The 20313-nt window shown below is 32.0% G+C and overlaps 1 protein-coding gene across 2 annotated transcripts in view; it reads right to left on the bottom strand.

Annotated features, from left to right (window-relative positions):
- The window catches only part of acap3a (ArfGAP with coiled-coil, ankyrin repeat and PH domains 3a), a 95318-nt gene extending 80147 nt beyond the window's left edge, over positions 1 to 15171 (bottom strand). For both annotated transcript variants that reach the window (XM_051096591.1, XM_051096593.1), the window contains exon 1: positions 15026 to 15171. In XM_051096591.1, coding sequence (XP_050952548.1) covers positions 15026 to 15072 — 47 coding nt within the window. In that variant the 5' untranslated portion in view covers positions 15073 to 15171. The remainder of the gene's footprint in view (positions 1 to 15025) is intronic.
- Between the last annotated feature and the right edge of the window lie 5142 nt (positions 15172 to 20313).

Below are 20313 nucleotides of genomic sequence, written 5' to 3'. Positions count from 1 at the left end.
TAATTTAAAAACATTAAAAGAAAGTATCTGTCAGAGCTCGTTATTCTTAATTTTGACATAAATTTTCATTTATACACCAGACATATTGGTTGAAAATATTGGTTATTGGCCTGCTTGATCTCAAACAATTGTATCTGTTATTTTCAAAACCGATTTCCAGATAAAATAATTTAAAAGCACTTAAAGTAGGTTTTTGTCAGATGCATTGTTATTTTTAATTTTGACATGAATTTTCATTTTTACACCAGAAATATATATTTGTTTAAAATATCAGTTATCGGCCTACTTGATCTGTAACAATCGGTATTGGTCATTTTCAAAAACCAATTTGCTGATAAAATAATTTAAAAACATTTAAAGAAAGTTTTTGTCAGAGCTTTTAATTACTGCCAATGTTAAGCATTCTTAATTTTGATATGAATTTTCATTTTTACACCCGACAGTTATATTGGTTCAAAATATTAGTTATCAGTCTACTTGATCTGTAATAATTGGTCATTTTCAAAACCGATTTGCCGACAAAATAATTTAAAAGCATATAAAGAAAATTTTTCCAGGGTCCTTACTATTCTTAATTTTGACATGAATTTTCATTTTTACACCAGACATATATGGGTTAATCAGTCTACTTAATAATCAGTATCAGTCTACCCCTACCAATAATCTTTGAAAAATCATTTTACAGTGGTGGGAGGGTGAGATTTACTCTAAACAGGCAGAAATCTGAGAGCAATTGAGATCAAATGCACACTGTGTTCATTCTTTTGAGTTTTAAGAACCACTTGTTTGCCAATTAAACTTGGGTTTCAGGTTTCCCAGCTTTAGCTTGGTCCAAAAAACAAAATCTCTCCTTATTTTTCCCTTTCCTGTGTGCTGTCAACAACGCACTGTGTTGTGACTCAACAAAACAATTTTAAATCATTAGCCAAACATGAGCAGAAGAGCCCAGAGGAAGCAAACTGAGTCATACGGACATGTTATTAGATTTCCCCTCCTCACTTAATAAACCATTCGCGCTTTTTAGGGTCTTCACCCATGATGGTGACTCTTCCAGAATGTCGCATAGAAGTAGATTTGCAAACTGCTCAGAATGCACTGCCTTTGTGTGGCGGTGTGTGAATGGAGTGGCTATTGAGCTTTTGTAGGCAGGAAGGTCTGCCAGGCTTCACACAGAGCCCGGCACACAAAAGCCTGTAATGACATCAGCTCAGCCTCATAAGTTAAGTCTGTTTAACATGACTTAGAAGGTCTTAGTGCTCTCATTCACCTTCTTGCTCTTCTGTTGATGATTTATGGAAGACATTAACTGTTTCAAGATCCCAACCAATGTTTTAAGAGGAGTTTTCACTCCATAAAGTGTTTATATTGAGGTGTTTCTTCAACTTCAGACATTTATACATCCTACAGTTGACTTTTATTATAACTAAGATATTTTAACATTTTCATTTGTGTTGGTCTTTTTGTGCCATTTGCAACACAAATGTATCTTATGTTATGATTTTATTGTTTTTACCATCTTAAACTCTGAAAAAGTAAGTTGAGGTCAGAACCCTGCAGAATCTGCAAAATGTAATCATACAAAATGCATGTTATTGCTTATTTATTCATTCTTATAAATTCAACCATTATTTTCTCTTGTCAACTATACGTAAACATCTTTTATGTGAAAGATCTTATTCAGGTCAGTACTAAAAAAAAAAAAAGACATGCATTTTGTCTGATCCCTCTTATTTTAGTAAAATAATTAACATTTTGCAGATTCAAGTTTGCAAGTTCATTTATTTCAGTAATTCAACTCAAATTGTGAAACTCGTGTATTAAGTAAATTCAATGCACACAGACTGAAGTAGTTTAAGTGTTTGGTTCTTTTAATTGTGATGATTTTGGCTCACATTTAACAAAAACCCAACAAATCTTAACAAATTAGAATATGGTGACATGCCAATCAGCTAATCAACTCAAAACACCTGCAAAGGTTTCCTGAGCCTTCAAAACGGTCTCTCAGTTTGGTTCACTAGGCTACACAATCATGGGGAAGACTGCTGATCTGACAGTTGTCCAGAAGACTATCACTGACACCCTTCACAAGAAGGGTAAGCCACAAACATTCACTGCCAAAGAAGCTGGCTGTTCACAGAGTGCTGTATCCAAGCATGTTAACAGAAAGTTGAGTGTAAGGAAAAAGATGCACAACCAACCGAGAGAACCGCAGTCTTGAGAGGCTTGTCAAGCAAAACTGATTCAAGAATTTGGGTGAACTTCACAAGGAATGGACTGAGGCTGGGGTCAAGGCATCAAGAGCCACCACACACACAGACGTGTCGAGGAATTTGGCTACAGTTGTCATATTCCTCTTGTTAAGTCACTCCTGAACCACAGACAACGTCAGAGGCGTCTTACCTGGGCTAAGGAGCAGAAGAAATGGACTGTTGCCCAGTGGTCCAAAGTCCTCTTTTCAGATGAGAGCAAGTTTTGTATTTCATTTGGAAACCAAGGTCCTAGAGTCTGGAGGAAGGGCGAAGAAGCTCATAGCCCAAGTTGCTTGAAGTTCAATGTTAAGTTTCCACAGTCTGTGATGATTTGGGTTGCAGTGTCATCTGCTGGTGTTGGTCCACTGTGTTTTTTGAAAACCAAAGTCACTGCACCCGTTTACCAAGAAATTTTAGAGCACGTCATGCTTCCTTCTGCTGACCAGCTTTTTAAAGATGCTGATTTCATTTTCCAGCAGGATTTGGCAGCTGCCCACACTGCCAAAAGCAGCAAAAGTTGGTTAAATGACCATGGTGTTGGTGTGCTTGACTTGCCAGCAAACTCACCAGACCTGAACCCCATAGAGAATCTATGTGGTATTGTCAAGAGGAAAATGAGAAACAAGAAATGGACCAAAAAATGCAGATGAGCTGAAGGCCACTGTCAAAGAAACCTGGGCTTCCATACCACCTCAGCAGTGCCACAGACTGATCATCTCCATGCCACGCCGAATTGAGGCAGTAATTAAAGCAAAAGGAGCCCCTACCAAGTATTAAGTACATATACAGTAAATGAACATACTTTCCAGAAGGCGAACAATTCACTAAAAATGTTTTTTTTTTTGGCCTTATGAAGTACTCTAATTTGTTGAGATTGGTGGGTTTTTGTTAAATGTGAGCCAAAATCATCACAATTAAAAGAACCAAAGACTTAAACTACTTCAGTCTGTGTGCACTGAATTTATTTAATACACGAGTTTCACAATTTGAGTTGAATTACTGAAATAAATGACATTCTAATTTATTGAGATGCACCTGTAAATAATGGAATTTTCACCCCACTGAACAATTTGCTCCTAATAATTTTTTTACTTTATTGTATACTGTACATTTACCAAGGAGACAAAAGTTTCAGTGAAGAGATAAAGATGAAATATGAAACACAATATAGAAAAATCAAGGTTTCTGCTTCATTTTCAATCAATATGTAATTCTGTCAAATTGCCCAAAATTATTTTAAAAAAATATTTTTTAATAGTCTTTGTGAATTTATTATTATTTTTTTTTTAAATAATAGAAATGAATTAATTAGAGATGTTGGCTTGGCAACTAACTTAAATGAGTTTAACCATTAAAATAATTTACCTAAAATTCAAATAAAAATAAAGGTAATAGAATATCAAAAAGCAATTAAAAAACACTAAAACACACTAAAATTAAATGAAAATTAAAAATATAAAAATAAAAGAAATAATAAATACTATAATAGTATGTAAACAATACTAAAATAATACTAATCACAATACATTGTTTACAATAGATGATTTGAGATGCAGTGGAAACTACACAGTTGTGAGGCCAAGGTACAAGCAGTTGAATAAACACCCATTTACACTTCAAATATCTAAATTCTTCCAACTCAAGGATAAAAAACTGGAATCTCATGGTCTCTTTCTCAGATCCTGATCCATAAAACTAAGCAAACTCCCCCACAATCCTCTGCAGATTACTCTTCCTCTGAAGTCAACTGCACGTCCCCGGGACTGGTTTGTTTCACACAGTCCTATCATCATGTAGATGGACTCCTCCGACGCCTGTCCTGAGTCTGGCTAGTTTAAGAAATCCTAACTGTCAAAGATCCAGGCTCATCCCACTTCCCAAGAGGAAGGAATGTGGTCAGTTTATCACAGCAGCAAACAAAGTAGAGCTGCCATATGGATACTGAGGTGTTCTGAATGATTTTTAGCAAGGGGTCAAGTCCAAAAAAAAAGTATTTTTTAAAAATAAATAAATACCCATATAGCTCCGCCCTCATACAACACAAGCACCTCCCCCATCATGAGTAGACACGCCCCTCACTGGTGATTGGCTGTAAGCATACAGCATTTATCTGAAATCGCTTACTGCGCCTTTAAGTTGTAATAATTTGTCACAATATTACAAAAACTATTTTTGTATTTTTGGTCAAATAAATGCAGCCTATATGCATTGATCAAAAAGTAAGCTGTCTAATTTTTGTTTTTACAATCTGGAGCAGTTGGATCAAGCAGAGGTGGTCAAACAGCTGTCCGCACACCTTGACGTCCTGGGACCGTGTTCAGGGGGTAATGTGGGCTAATCCATGATTAGCAGGAGCGTTCAAACTGCTGACCTAATCCCTGTTGTTTTCACATTTAGCCCGTCGTCCCACAAGGCCGGACAAATCAGTGACACTCAAAGAAATGAGGAGAACATTTCCGGTCTCAGTGACACATCCACAGCGTCTTATTTAATCATGTAAAAATAGGACGATTAAATTAACAGGACGGCCTTCAGGGCGAGCCAGAAACTAGACGTGCGGGCGTCTAATTAGCTCTGTACAGAGCTAAAGCGGCAATGCACACTGATTCAAGATCAGAACTGTGCACTCACTCACTGTGTGTGCTTATTATTTTAATTAGTCCAGATACTCTTATCTATGTTAGTATCATGATATAAGATCATGATGTAAGGTCCACATTGCTTGATGGCCGGGGTTGTGAGGCTCGTAGCCCAATTACGGGGGGCCTCTGAGCCCATCTGGGTCTGTGGAGGTAAGCAAGACATCAGGCCCTGCTGGCACACATTCAGAACAGAAGGAGGTCAATATGAAGTAGAGCAGAAGAAATAAGAGCATGTTGCAGAAATCCCTTCCAGCTCAAAGCAACAGTAACTTTAGGAACAAGTTCAAAACAACTAACCGCCTCTCTGAAGACAGGCTGCAAGATTTCTTTCAAATCTAGCCATCTAGATTGATTTTTGTTATGTGCAGTTTGCATCAACTGATTGGTTATTGGGAGTGTTATTTTTGTAATATTTAGGTATTATTACAGTTTTTATTAATGTTTTAATTAATTTTTAATTATTTTTATTTCCTGTTTTTGTTTTCATTTTAGCTAGTTTCGTTGTTTGTCATTTTTAAATAGTTTTTATTTATTTAGTTCGTTTAGTTTTAGTTATTTTAATATCAACTACAGCTAAAATAAAATAAAACTTCATTGTATTTTTATTTTATTTTTTTTTTATTTTATTTTATTGTATTTTTATTTATTTTTTGTATTATTTTATTTTATTGTATTTTTATTTTATTTTACTTTATTGTATTTTTCATTTTATTTTAATTTATTATTTTATTTTATTGTATTTTTATTTTATTTTTTGCTTTATTTTATTGTATTTTTTATTTTATTTTATTGTATTGTATTTTTAATCTTTATTTACTTATTTATTTTTGTTTTACTTATTTTAATGGAACTATAGCTAAAATAAAATAAATTTAAGTGAAGTACATCAATATTTTTATTTTATTTTATTTTTATTTTTTTATTTTACTTTTTTGTATTCTTTATTTTATTTTATTAAATTATTTTGTTTTATTGAATTTTTATTTTATTTTATTGTATTGTATTGTATTTTTATTTAATTTTACTTTATTGTATTTTTTTATTTTACTTGAATTTTTAATTTTTATTTTAATGTATTTTTATTTTATTTTACTTTTTTGTATTCTTTATTTTATTTTATTAAATTATTTAGTTTTATTGTATTTTTTTATCTTATTTAATTTAATTTTATTGTATTTTTATTTTAATTTACTTTATTGTATTTTTTATTTTACTTATTACAGAACCAGCATATTTTCTAAGCACAAATGGTTTATAAATAAAGCAATCCATTCCATAGCTTTGGTCAGCTTTCTTTGGCAGATATATTCTCCTGACACTAATTACAGTCTGTATTTAGTCTAAGGATACGCAACAGTTATCTAAAACACCTGCAGACAACACGTTTAATCTGCTCAAAATAACTCTAAAGCAGGGTTAAAATGAGCTGTAATTGCAGATTAATGAGGTCATTGTCTGAAATTGGATCTAAACAAGTCGACAATTCAACATGAAACGGTTCAGACTCTAAATCGTCACGGGCCAGGCCAATGAATATAAATGACAAATAATATAAAATAAAATAAAATAAAAAAACATTATTTTAAATTGCAATAATATTTCACAATATTACTGATTTTACTGTATTTATATGGCATTATTTATTTATCTATATTGACAAATATGTTTCTGGTGTTCGTAATTTCAAATCAAACAAAACTCAGCTGACCTAGTGGCATAATTAAATCTGTACACAAAAAAAAGCCCAAAAGTTGTCCCATGGTGTGACTGGGTTTTACAGTTCTCACATGATCATGAGAAGCCGCCATACATCAACCAGCTGTTGGTCTCCAATCATGTTGACCCAATTGATCCGTCTCATTGAAAGGAGCCAGTGTGACAGAGAGAGGCCTCGTGAACAATGAGAACATTCTGCAACAAGCTGGAGACGACACATGTGAATCATAAACTGAACTTATGCCGCGGGTCACAGCAACAGGACGAGGATGTGCCCCATTCTCACAATATGCCCCATACATATAAACAGCAGCTCCATTCAAGAGTCAGGCAATGACACTTAAAGTCTCAAGAACTAGAGTTTCCAGGAAGTTTAAAAGGATTTGATAGAGAGGCAATCACATTAAATTCATGTTATGGCTCATATTAAAATAAAATAAAATAAACAGCATATACTTTCAACATTGAGAATAAGAAATCCTGCATCAAATCAGCATATTCGAATGATTTCTGAAGGATCATGTGACACTGAAGACTGGAGTATGATGCTGAAAATTCAGCTTTGATCACAGAAAAAAACTAGATTTTAAAATATATTCTTAAAGAAAAACATTATTTTAAATTGTAATAACATTTCACTATATTACTGATTTTACTGTATTTATATGCCATTATTTATCTATATTGACAAAATATTATATTAAAAAATATTTAGAAAATGAATAATTAAATAAATATAATAATTATAAATATAGCACACACACACACACACACACACACACACAAAATATTACATTTTAATATTAAATTTTAATAAAAATAAATAATAAAATAAAAAATACAATATATACAATATAACAAAATAAAAAGAATAACTATATATATATATATATATATCATAAAAATAATATAAAAATAGGATGTATTTAAAAATAACATGTATCTATTAAACTAAAAAAAAAACATGAAACAAACATAAAACATGAATGATGAAATAAATGCAAAATTAAATAAAAAATGAAAATAGATATGTATACAATATATATAATAAATATTTTTAATAAAATTGTAATTAAATTATATATATTTCATAATAAAAATATTAAGATAAAAATACAGCATGAAACAAAAAATAAAATAAAGTCAAATTAATCATTTTAAATGCTAAAAGTACATTTAGGCTCTGCAACATTACAGTATAAAATTGGATATTTATTTTGGATTATATTGATATAAGATTATATTTAACCATGTAAAATAATTATTTATGTTTTTAAAGATGATCTTTGAGTATTAGATCTCGACTAATGTGATCTAAATGTAAAAATAGAAACAGTGACCATGCACAATAAAATATCCAATAGTGGCCGACATATATCCATTGTACCTATATATTAAATATATTATGCATCCCTATGCTAGTAAAACCACTGATATTAAAACTGAATCAAAATCAAACACATATGTGACCCTGGACCACAAAACCACAAGTCATAAGGGTTTTTAAATTGAGATTTATACATCATCTGAAACTGAATAAATAAGCCTTCCATTGATGTGTGTTTTGTTAGGATAGGACAATATTTGGCCGAAATACAACTATTTGAAAATCTGGAATCTGAGGGTGCAAAATAAATCAAAATTTTGAGAAAATCGCCTTTAAAGTCCAAATGAAGTTCTTGGCAATGCATATTACTAATCAAAAATCAAGTTTTGATATATTTACAGTAGGAAATGTATAAAATATCTTCACTGAACATGATCTTTACTTCATATGCTACTGATTTTTGGCATAAAAGAAAAATTGATAATTTTGACCCATACAATGTATTTTTGGCTAATGCTACAAATATAACCGTCCTACTTAAGACTGGTTTTGTGGTCCAGGTGAGCCTCTTTCACATAAATAAAATCTGCACAGCGTCCACTGAATGTTTTATCCCAATATTTTTATAAGAACAATAATAGTAGCTCTTATATGATGATAGGTCTTGCTAAATGCAGTCTTGTAGAGACGGTTTCAGCTGTCATGCACAAATATAGCCACAGTGACCTCTCACAACCATTTGAAAGAACCAAAAGCCTGCAGTGCATTTAACAAAACACTAAAGTAACTTAAAAAGCATCACAGGATGGAGCTATTACAAGCGAGTCATTACGTAAGACACTTATCGATTGAACCATTAAGCTTAGCACCCAAACAACACTGGCTCGAATACACTGTGAGTTTTCCCAGACAGTAAAAAGGCCTCAAATGAAACTGGAGATTTCCAGTGAAAGTTCTAGAGATGTAATGAAATTACTAACTTCAATCCAAGCGCAAGAATGCATCGGTTCGCTCTCAACGGGGGTTGGAAAGAAAGGTGACACAGCAGACTTGAGTCAGGAATGATGAATAATATTTAGTCAGGTGGCTACAATCTACTCAGCGCTCTGGATTTGTTAGCAGTGCAACTAAAAGCTAAAAACTGCACATGAATGATAAAGATAACCTCCATTTTTAATTAAGCACAAAGAAAAGGCGCTTTTGCATCCTTGACGTTTCAAACGACCATTCACAGACTCACTGGACGGGTCGGCGTCCAAAGCGCAAGGTCTTTGAAGGTTGCCAGATCCTGGCAGGGATAGAATTGCTCCAGATGACAGCGATGGATAATTGTACAGGGTGTGTGAAAGCATAAACGCCATGTGAGGAGTCAGTGTGTGAAACTAGCCATGCAAAGGTAATGCGCAACATGCAGCAACAAGTGAAGGAAGGAGATTCTTTTAAATGTTTTAGATATGGAAAAACCCCAGAAACATCCTGGGAAACATTGTACATAACAGCTTTTACCTTCATACAAAGGCTGTTAATACAGTGGTTATGTCCAGTATGCTAATCAAGGATTTTTGTTAATATTGCATATGTTAATTAATTTAGCAAGGATGCAATAAATTGATCAAAGGTGACAGTAAAGACATTTATAATGTCACAAAAGAGTTCCATTTTTTAAGAAATGCTGTTCTTTTTAGGTTTATATTCATCAAAGAATGCTAAAAATATATCATGGTTTCAAAAAACATTAAGCAGCACAACATATTTCAATATTCATAATAAGAAATGTTTCTTAAACAGCAAATCAGCATATCCGAATGATTTCTGAAGAATCATGTGACTAAAGACTGTAGTAATGATGCTGAAAATTCAGCTTTGCATCACAGAAATAAATTTAAGCTGCAGCCGTGGAAGAAGGGTCTTATTTAGCGAAACGATCGGTCATTGTTTTTGAAAAAAAAAGTTTTTATACTTTTTAAGCACAAAAGCTTGTGTGTAGCACAGGCTCTGGGATGCGCATCCACGGGTCGTTCTTGACCGGTTCGTTCATTTTGAACGAATCTTTAATGTGACTCGGGAAGAACGAGTCGTCTCGGGGAGTGATTTGTTCAGTCTCGCATGCGCAACATCCTGTTAGGTTCTGTATTGGAATTAGTTCACCTGTTTCGAGTCGTTCGTTCATCTTATTGGGCTGTCACGTGATGCTGATTTTGCTAAAATGAAATGACTCGAAAAAAAGGTTCGTTCAATTTGCTGAACGATGGTAAAATGATCCGAACTTCCCATCACTACTACGAATCACGTCTTTGAATCACCACAAGTTCATCGTCTGTGTACTCCGGCTCAAAAAGGTAGAGTATGTCGAAAAACTCCATCTTATTTTCTCCTACAACTTCAGAATCATCCGACATCATTGTACCTTTTTGTTTGTAAACGGCAATTGACTTACTTGCACTTTCTTAGTCTTTGCGCGTTCGCTTTGTAAACACTGGGTCTGTGGTTCTGCCTATGTTCGGCGTGACCTTTCGATGTGATTCAATAGTACGTGAACGCGCATCCCAGAGCCTGTGCTACACAAGCTTTTGTGCTTAAAAAGTACAAAAAAATTTATTTTCCCAAAAAAATGACAGATCGTTTTGCTAGATAAAGACCCTTCTTCTTTGGCTGGGATCGTTTAGAGCCCTTTGAAGCTGCACTTAAACTACATTTTGGAAATTAAAAATCGGGCCACCAATTAAGTCCATTATATGGAGAAAAATCCTGAAATGTTTTCCACAAAAAAAGTCATCACTTCATCATGACTGAAGACAAAAAGACATGAACATCTTAGATGACAAGGGGGTAAGTACATTATTTGTGAATTGTTGTTCTGGAAGTGGACTTGATTAGTTGGATCAGATGTGTTCAATTCAGGTTGCATCTAAACTCTGCAGGGATGCGGCCCTCCAGGACCGGAGTTTGACACCCCTGGATTACACTGACCAAATTTGGTATAGATCTGTTTAAATCTCTAGGAAGAGTTTGTTTAAATACAACACCTGAAAACTGCAAAAATGAGAAAATTTAAAATAACTGACTTTGTTTCACACCATATTGGTGTGAAACATGTATCTACTGAATTTCGTACATGTACGAGAAACATAGCTCGAGCTGCACTTTGTTGAAATTTTATACGTGGCGCTATTGAGCCATTTTGCCACACCTACTTCTGAAACATATTAGACGTAACTTTTCACCACTTTTGGCGTGTGTGCAAAGTTTTATGAGTTTGAGCATGTTTAGGCCCTCAAAAATGCAAAAATGCAATTCATTTCGCGCCTTAAATATATAAAAATAGAAAATTGTTCTTTTAAATAGTAATAATATTTTTCAATATTTCAGTTTTTACTGTATTTTTTTTTAAATCAAATAAATGTAGTCTTGGTGAACAATGTTCAAAAATATTTTACAATTCTGAAAAATTTTAAACTTTTGAACAGTAGAATATTCTTTTTGTTTGAAAATGCTGGGTTTTCAAACACAGAAGAGAAGAAACTACTGAATGAAGTTGTCGTTTTTGTTTACTTTGCACACAAGTATTCTCATTGCTTCATAACATTACGGTTGAACCACTGATGTCACATCTATTTTAATGTTCAATGTTCTTACTAGCTTCCTGAGCTGTTTCTTTTGGATTTCATCAGAAATATCTTAATTTGTGTTCTGAAGATAAACAAAGCTCCTACAAGTTTGGAATGACATGAGGTAGAGGAATTAAAGCCAGAATGTCCATTTTTGGGTGAACTAACCCTACGTTTGTGCTATGAATGACACCTCAAATATTGTGGCTTCCTCAGAAGATTTCCCAATCTACTTTCTTTATAAACATTAGAAAGTTCCCGGAAATCCCTGAGGAGATTGAGGAGACCTGACTCACACGGCCAGATGGCATCCATTAAGGTGCTGCTTCCCAGTCTGGAAGTCTTTGATTTGGAGCAGGGATTATATATGCCGCCCGCTCAAACACACACGCTCTCACTCCGACGCATTTGCTCACACACACACACACACGCTCACGTGGGGAGTAACTGGAGCTGGTGCTGAGGAGGGGATGTGGGTGTAAAGGAATGCTGGTTTATTTTTCTAACCTCTGGTTTTCGGTGCTTACCACAGTCACAGCTAGAGTCTGTGCGTGGGACATTCGGAATTCTTTAGATCCCATGTTCCACCATAATGCTGGACCAGCACACCTCCTTCCTCTCAGAATATGTTGTTAAGAGAGACATCGGATGGGAAGGGATTTTCTCAGGCATTTACATTCACACTGTATCAAGCTGCTCTGGTTTAAATTGCAACATTTTACCCAGTGTGCTTCTTGACAACCAGCACGACCTGAGAAATATCGAGAAAATTTTACTATATGAAAATAACTATCCATTCATCTATATCCATTCACTATATTTTTTGTCAAAATATTTAGTTATTTTCTTACATTTTTATATATTTTTAGGTTTTTTTTATTATTTAAAAATATCTGTCCATTCAACACATCTTAATTTATATTTTTTGTCAAAAATATTATTTAAAAATATTTTTATTTTTCTTATATTTTTATACTTTTTACTATTTAAAAATGACTATTCATTCAATACAACTTAATTTAAATTTTTGGTCAAAAATACTATTAAAACATATGTATTTATTTTCCTTATATATTTTTTACTATTTAAAAATGACTAACTGTTCAATACATCTCTCTCTCTCTATATATATATATATATATATTAAATATTACTACAAAATATTTTCTTTTTCTCAAATTTAAATTTTTTTTTTTACTATTTAAAAATGACTATCCATTCAATAAATCTCAATTTATATTTGTCAAAAATATTATTACAAATATTTCTTTATTTTTCTTATATTTTTATATATATTATTTTGTATTTTTTAAATATTTTTCTTATTATTTGCTTTTTTCTTTGACTATTTAAAATTTAAAATGACTCCATTCAATACATCTCAATTTATATTTTTGTCAAAAATATTCACTTATTTTTCTTATATTTTTAGATATTTTATTTAGTTTGTTTTTTTAAATATTTTTCTTAGTTTTTTACTATTTAAAAATGACTATTCATTCAGTACTTCTCAATTTATATTTTTGTCAAAAATATTCACTTATTTTTCTTATATTTTTAGATATTTTATTTAGTTTGTTTTTTAAAATATTTTTCTTAGTTTTTTACTATTTAAAAATGACTATTCGTTCAGTACTTCTCAATTTATATTTTTTGTCAAAAATATTATTTAAACATATTTAGTTTCTTATATTTTTATATATTTAATTTTAGTTTTTTTACTATTTGAAAAAAAATACTACCTATTGATTACATCTCAATTTATATTTGTTGTCAAAAAAATTATTTAAAAAATGTATGTTATTTGCTTATATTTGTCTTTATTTTATTATTATTATTATTATTACTACTACTATTTAAAAAATGATTATCCATTCGATACATCTCAATTTATATTTTTTGTCAAAATATTATTAAAAATTGTATCATATTTAATAAAACTCTGTGAATTTATTTATTTATTTTTCTTATATTTTAAATATTTATTTTTTGTTTTTCTTAAACATAAAATCAGCTTATTAGAATTATTTCTGATGATCATCTGACACTAAAAACTGGAGTAATGATGCTGAAAATTCACGTTTGCATCACAGAAATAATTTGCATTTTAAAATATATTAAAATAGAAACAGTTAAATAGTAGAAATAGAAACAGTTATTTTAAATTGAATTTTTTGTTCTGAAAATGACTCTTTTTACTGTATCTTTGATCAAATATATGCATCCTTGGTGGGCAAAAGATCCCTAGACGCTCTTGCCATATAAATTTCATTTCATCTTTAAAGTCAAGACAAAGAGGCATTATTTTGACCATCAACTCAATGAACACAAGGAAACAACTATGAAGAAATGCTGTGCATGATTCAACCTAAAGTGCCCGTGTAATTGCGGCCAAAAAAATACTCTGAGCCCTAAAGAAGAACATCAGGACATTAGTCCATGGGATATGAGCCACGCTGAGTGAATCATGGAAAATCAATGACTGCTGGGCATAGGAGAGCTGGCCAAACATCCCTCTCACACTCAGTCAGCAGACATGCTGGAAACTACAATCAACATCACATCTATTCCAATGAACAGATTGGGTGTTACACCACCATAAATCATGAGCATTAAGTCCGTCTCTAATAAGTGTTCAGCACCTCAAGAGTAATGCAACGTCTGATTGGCAGTTACAGATAAGTAAGAGTAAAATCAGTGACTCAAGCTGCAAATTGCAGACTAATGACTCATTTAGTAGAAGTTTTAGTTAATTAAAGTACCTCTTTACAAACTAAAAATCTGTCATAATCCACTCACCCTCACGTTGCTTCAGTATTATGTAAACAAGACTTGCACACAATAACAGTGAATTAAGTGAATAATCACTTAATTTCACTCACATTTTAGTGTATTTATCATAGCGTACAAGTCACATGGACTACGGTGCTTTTTTTTCTGTTTTGCACCTTGTGGTCATCACACACTTTCAATGCATGGAAAAGAGCAGCCTGGACAGTCTGCTTGCTGTCTTATTTTGTTTACAAGAAAAAACATAATGCCTCTTTTTAGCAACAAAATAGTAGATTATGGCATCATTTTGATTAAGAGCTCAATGGAGAATCACTTAAAATCTGCGACCTTTCAGATTTTTAACCACTAAAGCCTTAAGAATACAAATAATATTATATTTATGCAATAACAATAACAAAGCAGCAACAATTCTGTTCAAATTATATAAATTATTCAGCTAGGACTGGCACATAATGAATTCATACTGTCTATTTCATGGCACTGATCAACTGAATCGTTCATGAAAATTTAATGGAGTAAACAACAGAATAGCGGATAACTCAAAGACTTGCAACTGGAAACATGTAAAGAACCTATATAATATCTCATTCTCAACATGACATTATATACAGCCCATAATATCACACAACTAACTCAGTGTATAACCTCTCATCCCGACCGTTTTTGTGGAAAACAGATATTTCATCTTACCGAAAGCGGGGTGAATCTTTAATACAGTCTTCAAAATCCACCGTCATCCTGGACGATTTATTTCCAACGATTAAAACTGAAATTTCATCGCCGTTAGTAAACAACAGGGTAAATGTAAGGGATCCCGCGTACTACAGCCTCTTCGCTCCACAGGCACAGAGTGAATCCACGGAGCTCAAACACTCGCTCCTAATGCCGCAGTAAGGGACCGTCAATAGTTTCTGTACTCTGAATAAAACGCGTAAAAGCGCAAACGACTAACGTCAGACCGTCAGTGAGTGTTGTCTTTTTTATGCTTATTAATTTTGTAAATCAAATCACATAAAATAAAATAAATAAAATATAATAAAATACAATCAAATCAAATGAAAAGCATAAAATAAAATAAAATAAAATAAAACGAAATTAAATTAAATAAAATCAAATCACATAAAATCAAGTCAAATCAAATATAAAAATAAAACAAAGAAATTATAAAATAACATGGAATAAAATAAAATAGAATAAAACAACATGAAATAAAACAAAAAATAATATAAACCGAAATGAAATGAAACAAAATCAAATCACATCAAATCAATTTTAAACATATACCAAAATAAAAATAAAATAAAATAAAATAAAATAAAATAAAACGAAATCAAATCACATACAATCAAATCAAATGAAAAACATAAAATAAAATAAAATAAAATAAAACGAAATAAAATCAAATCAAATCACATAAAATCAAGTCAAATCAATCAAATATAAAAATAAAACAAAGAAATTACAAAATAACATGAAATAAAATAAAATAACATGAAATAAAACAAAAAATAATATAAAACGAAATGAAATGAAACAAAATAAAATAATAACAAATCAATTTTAAACATATACCAAAATAAAATAACATTATAAAATAAAACAATAAAATAAAATGAAATGAAATACATAAAACAAAATGAAATAAATGAAACAAAACAAAATTAAAAGAAACAAAATAAATCAAATCAAATGAAAAAATTAAACAAAATTAAATTAAATTAAATGATAAAATAAAATAACATAAAATAAAATGGAATTAAACAATCAAATCAAATGAAAAAATAAAATAAAATTAAATTAAAATATAAAACAAAATAAAACAAAACAACATTAAATGAATTAAAATAAAAAAGAAATGAAACAAAATCACATCACATCAAATCTAATGAAAAAATAAAACAAAACAAAATAAAATAAAACAACATGAAATAAAATAAAACAAAATAAAAATAAATTATAAAATAAAATATAAAATAAAACAAATAAAACAAAATGAAATAAAACAAAATCAAATCACATCAAACAAAAATCACAAAAAACAAAATTAAATAAAATTATAAAATAAAATAAAATTGAAATATAAAAATAAAATGAAATAAATGAAACAAAATAAAATAAAAATGATGCATAAAATAAAATGTTTTGAGGTTTTATCATTAGCACTTTTTAACAGATTACACTCAAACTACTACAGTATATTGTAGTGTTAATGCAGTGTTAATTTTATGCAACATCTGATCTGTGAAGTCTGAGGCTGATACTAATGTTGATCATAAATTTTTAGTCCATGAAATTTTCAAATGTACTATTGAATTGTATACATTTTTTATCATTTTTTTTTTTTTTTTTTTTTTTTGCATTGCATTGCATTGCATTGCATATATGTGACCCTGGACCACAAAACCAGTCTTAAATCGCTGGGGTATATTTGTAGCAATAGCCAAAAATACATAGTATGGGTCAAAATTATAGATTTTTCTTTTATGCCAAAAATCATTAGGAAATTAAGTAAAGATCATGTTCCATGAAGATATTTTGTAAATTTCCTACTGTAAATATATCAAAACCTAATTTTTGATTAGTAATATGCATTGCAAAGAACTTCATTTGGACAACTTTAAAGACAATTTTCTCAATATTTAGATTTGTTTGCATCCTTAGGTTCCATATTTAATCATTTTTCTATCCTAACAAACCATACATCAACGGAAAGCTTATTTATTCAGCTTTTGGATGTTGTATAAAGCACCCCTTATGACTGGTTTTGTGGTCCAGGGTCACATTTTAACATTTTAGTTGGTTAATAACACTACCAAAAATGTATGCTGTTCTGAACACAGCCTATGATAGTATGTGCATGTATGTTGGTAAGGGCAGAAAGTAAAAAAAAAAAACTTTACAATATACAATAATAGGAAAGTGTTTGTGTGAATAGAGTCTCAATCTTTTGAGATGATCCCTAAGTCTATTCAGATTCAACACACCCCCTTGTCAATCTTATATTTGCATGAAAGAAAGGCTAGTCATTTGTAAAAGGTCAAGCCTATTTTACATGTTATATAATGATATTATTTTCTTATTATGTGTTAATGTATTTGAAGTCTCTAAATGTGCAAATTGATCTGACAGTGCAGCAATTGTGTGAAATTAAATGTAGACTGTACAGACAAACCTTGGGAATCTTGAACTGCATTTTCATGTTACGCTTTTGAACGTGAACGTGTTGAACGTGTATCTACACACATACACACGCACTCATACAGTAAGTCATTTTTTCATCCTACAAGATTGTTTAGACTATGAATTCTCCTCTTTCCGCTCCTTCAGGAAATCGTACTGCAGCAAGGAAGACATCTTTCAACATATGTTTTAACATTGATGACAGCTTCTCTCTTTCTTCTCTCGTTTAAAATGTTTCTAGTTCATATCCAGCTCTGGAAACCAGCACCACTTTACATAAAATGCCTGGACAGGGAATGTCAGCATCTTGCCGACCACCAGCAACACATAAACTGAGGATATGAATTCTGATCAGCTGACCTTGAATAACCTGCAATGCTTATTGCCATCTTTAGCACAAACCACAAGTATAATGTAACAGAATTGAGCTGCAGATGTTTCTCCAGTATCAAAACTGCTGAATCAGTCACAAATACGATTCTGGAGAGCTTATAATATTCCCCAAGAGCGAATACAGAGCGACTATGAGGCTCACTGGAACTATAAACATAGGCCAACCATATTTTATCACTAGACAAGCCTGTTGGTTTTATTGATTGAAAAAGCACAGCATTTTAGGACCAGGTGAGTGTCATTAATATTACATCAGATTTACATTTGTGCATTAGTCAGACGCTTTCATCCAAAGCGAATCCAGATGCATTTTATCAGTTCATGCATTCCCTGGGAATCGAACTCATGACCTTGAATGCACAGTATTTGTTTTAATCTGCAAATCAGCAAATTTTGATTTAGTCTTAGTCATAGTCTTTTGACTAAAATGCCATTTATTCTGTCATATTTTAGTCATCTGAATTATTTTAGTTTTAGTTTAGTTTTAGTTGACTAAACATCATAAGACTTTAGTCGACTAAATCTACAGTAGATTTAGTCAGCTAAAATCTAATGGGTTTAGTTACAGCGACCCCAGTAACATGATATTTATCCCCTACAATGCAAATTTTACCAGGGGAACCCCGTCAAAATGTGTATTTTACCTCACAAAATGTGATTTTTAACAGGGACCCTCCTCGAAACATGATTGGGCTAGTTTTGGGCTAGTTTTGAGTAGCATTTGGGTGGGTTTTGTTGTGAAAACCTGGCAACCCTGGTAGGGAATCAATGTACTGATAGACATCTGATATTCTCTCCAGGGTTGCCAGGTCTGCGGTTTTCCCACAGAATAGGGCTACTTTTAAACTGTTGCTGCAGGTTGCTTTTCCATCCACGTGTTAATGGTTTGACATATTGCATTAAGTATATTTGAATTAAATGCTTGTAATCGAAATTCAAACTCAGTGACTGGGTTGTTTTGACGCAGTGGTTGGGTTAAATGTTCAACCCAAATATATATATATATATATATATACATATATGTGTTGTTTCAAGTATATGGACATATGGATTTATCAGATATATTTTTATATTAGCTTTTGGGTTAAAAATTGCATATAAAAATTTAACCCAACAGCAGGTTAGTCCATATTAGAGAGAATATATATATATATATATATATATATTCACCTTTTGATTATTGCTGATGCCTCTGGTTTGTGTGACATTATGTGTCAGATTTTTAATTTACTACCTATTTTGGGCTCGTTTAAGCCAGCCATACAGTAATTTTTAAGCAATAGTTAAGAGTTAAATAAAACTGCTTGTAAGGTTGGGTTAAACTTTTAAACATTTACAACCCAGTCGCTGGGTTTGTCCATATTCCACCCAGTGCTAGGTTAGGTTGCGTTTTAACTCAGCATTATTAGAGTGTGTTAAGTTTTGCGAAGAAGGACTCTTGAGCTGTGTTTATGATCACTACAATATATTGGTTTTCAACAGTGACTGTGAAACATGTTAGGTATGGGAATTGTATACTGAACTGGATATGAACTAGTTGTGATATATATATTTTTTAAAGTTATATTTTTGAGCTTTTTATTACTTTATTTTTGAGAGGACAGTGGAGAGATGACAGGAAAGTATTGGGTAGAAAGATGGGAGCGGGATCGGATGGGACCTTGAGACGGGAATCGAACTCGGGTCGCAGTGAGCGCATTTGCGCTGTGTATGTCGGCGCACTAAACACAAGGCACTAAACAAGGCGCCGACTAGTTGTGATATGTGGAATATAGTCATTGGGGTACTTTTGACTGGCCATTTGGTTAGTTTTGTTAAAACTGGCAGACCTGGCAACCCTGATTCTCCCAACTGTTTACGTTCACTTAAGACGTAACCGAGTATGTTTACGTGGATACTCGTCAAAATGGACAATTCGGCATAATTTTGTGTGTATTTCTCCGTTCATGCGACGCGAAAGAGTACTCGTGCGCTGTGTGAGAGATGCTGCTTCGGTGTCTGCGCTCAGAAAACTGGACCAAATTGAGTTCTCTTTTGCGTCGTCAAATTACTCCCTGATAGTGAACGTTTTTGAACGATAAATGAGACGTGCAGTCGGATAAATCAACTGGCTTTGTTACAGTTGTACAAATGTACTCATCTAACCTAACCACGCAGCAAATTCGTTTTGTATGAATCTCTTCCCTAAATGCCCATCCCTAACATTTTCCTCTCGTTTCGTTGACAACAGAAAATGTCAATAGATTTTCGTCATAGTTTTTGTCATTCAAAACGAGTTTTTGTTTCGTTATAGTCTCGCTTTCGTCTGTGAAAAAAATGTCGTTGTCGAAAATGATTCGTCAACGAAATTAACACTGCTTGAAAAGGCACTTTAAGGTGCATTTACACTTGTAGTTCGGTCCTTT

The sequence above is a fragment of the Labeo rohita genome, chromosome 23, assembly GCF_022985175.1.
Source record: "Labeo rohita strain BAU-BD-2019 chromosome 23, IGBB_LRoh.1.0, whole genome shotgun sequence".
In the NCBI taxonomy this organism is placed as follows: Eukaryota; Metazoa; Chordata; class Actinopteri; order Cypriniformes; family Cyprinidae; genus Labeo; species Labeo rohita.
This window is presented reverse-complemented; position numbering and strand designations above follow the sequence as displayed.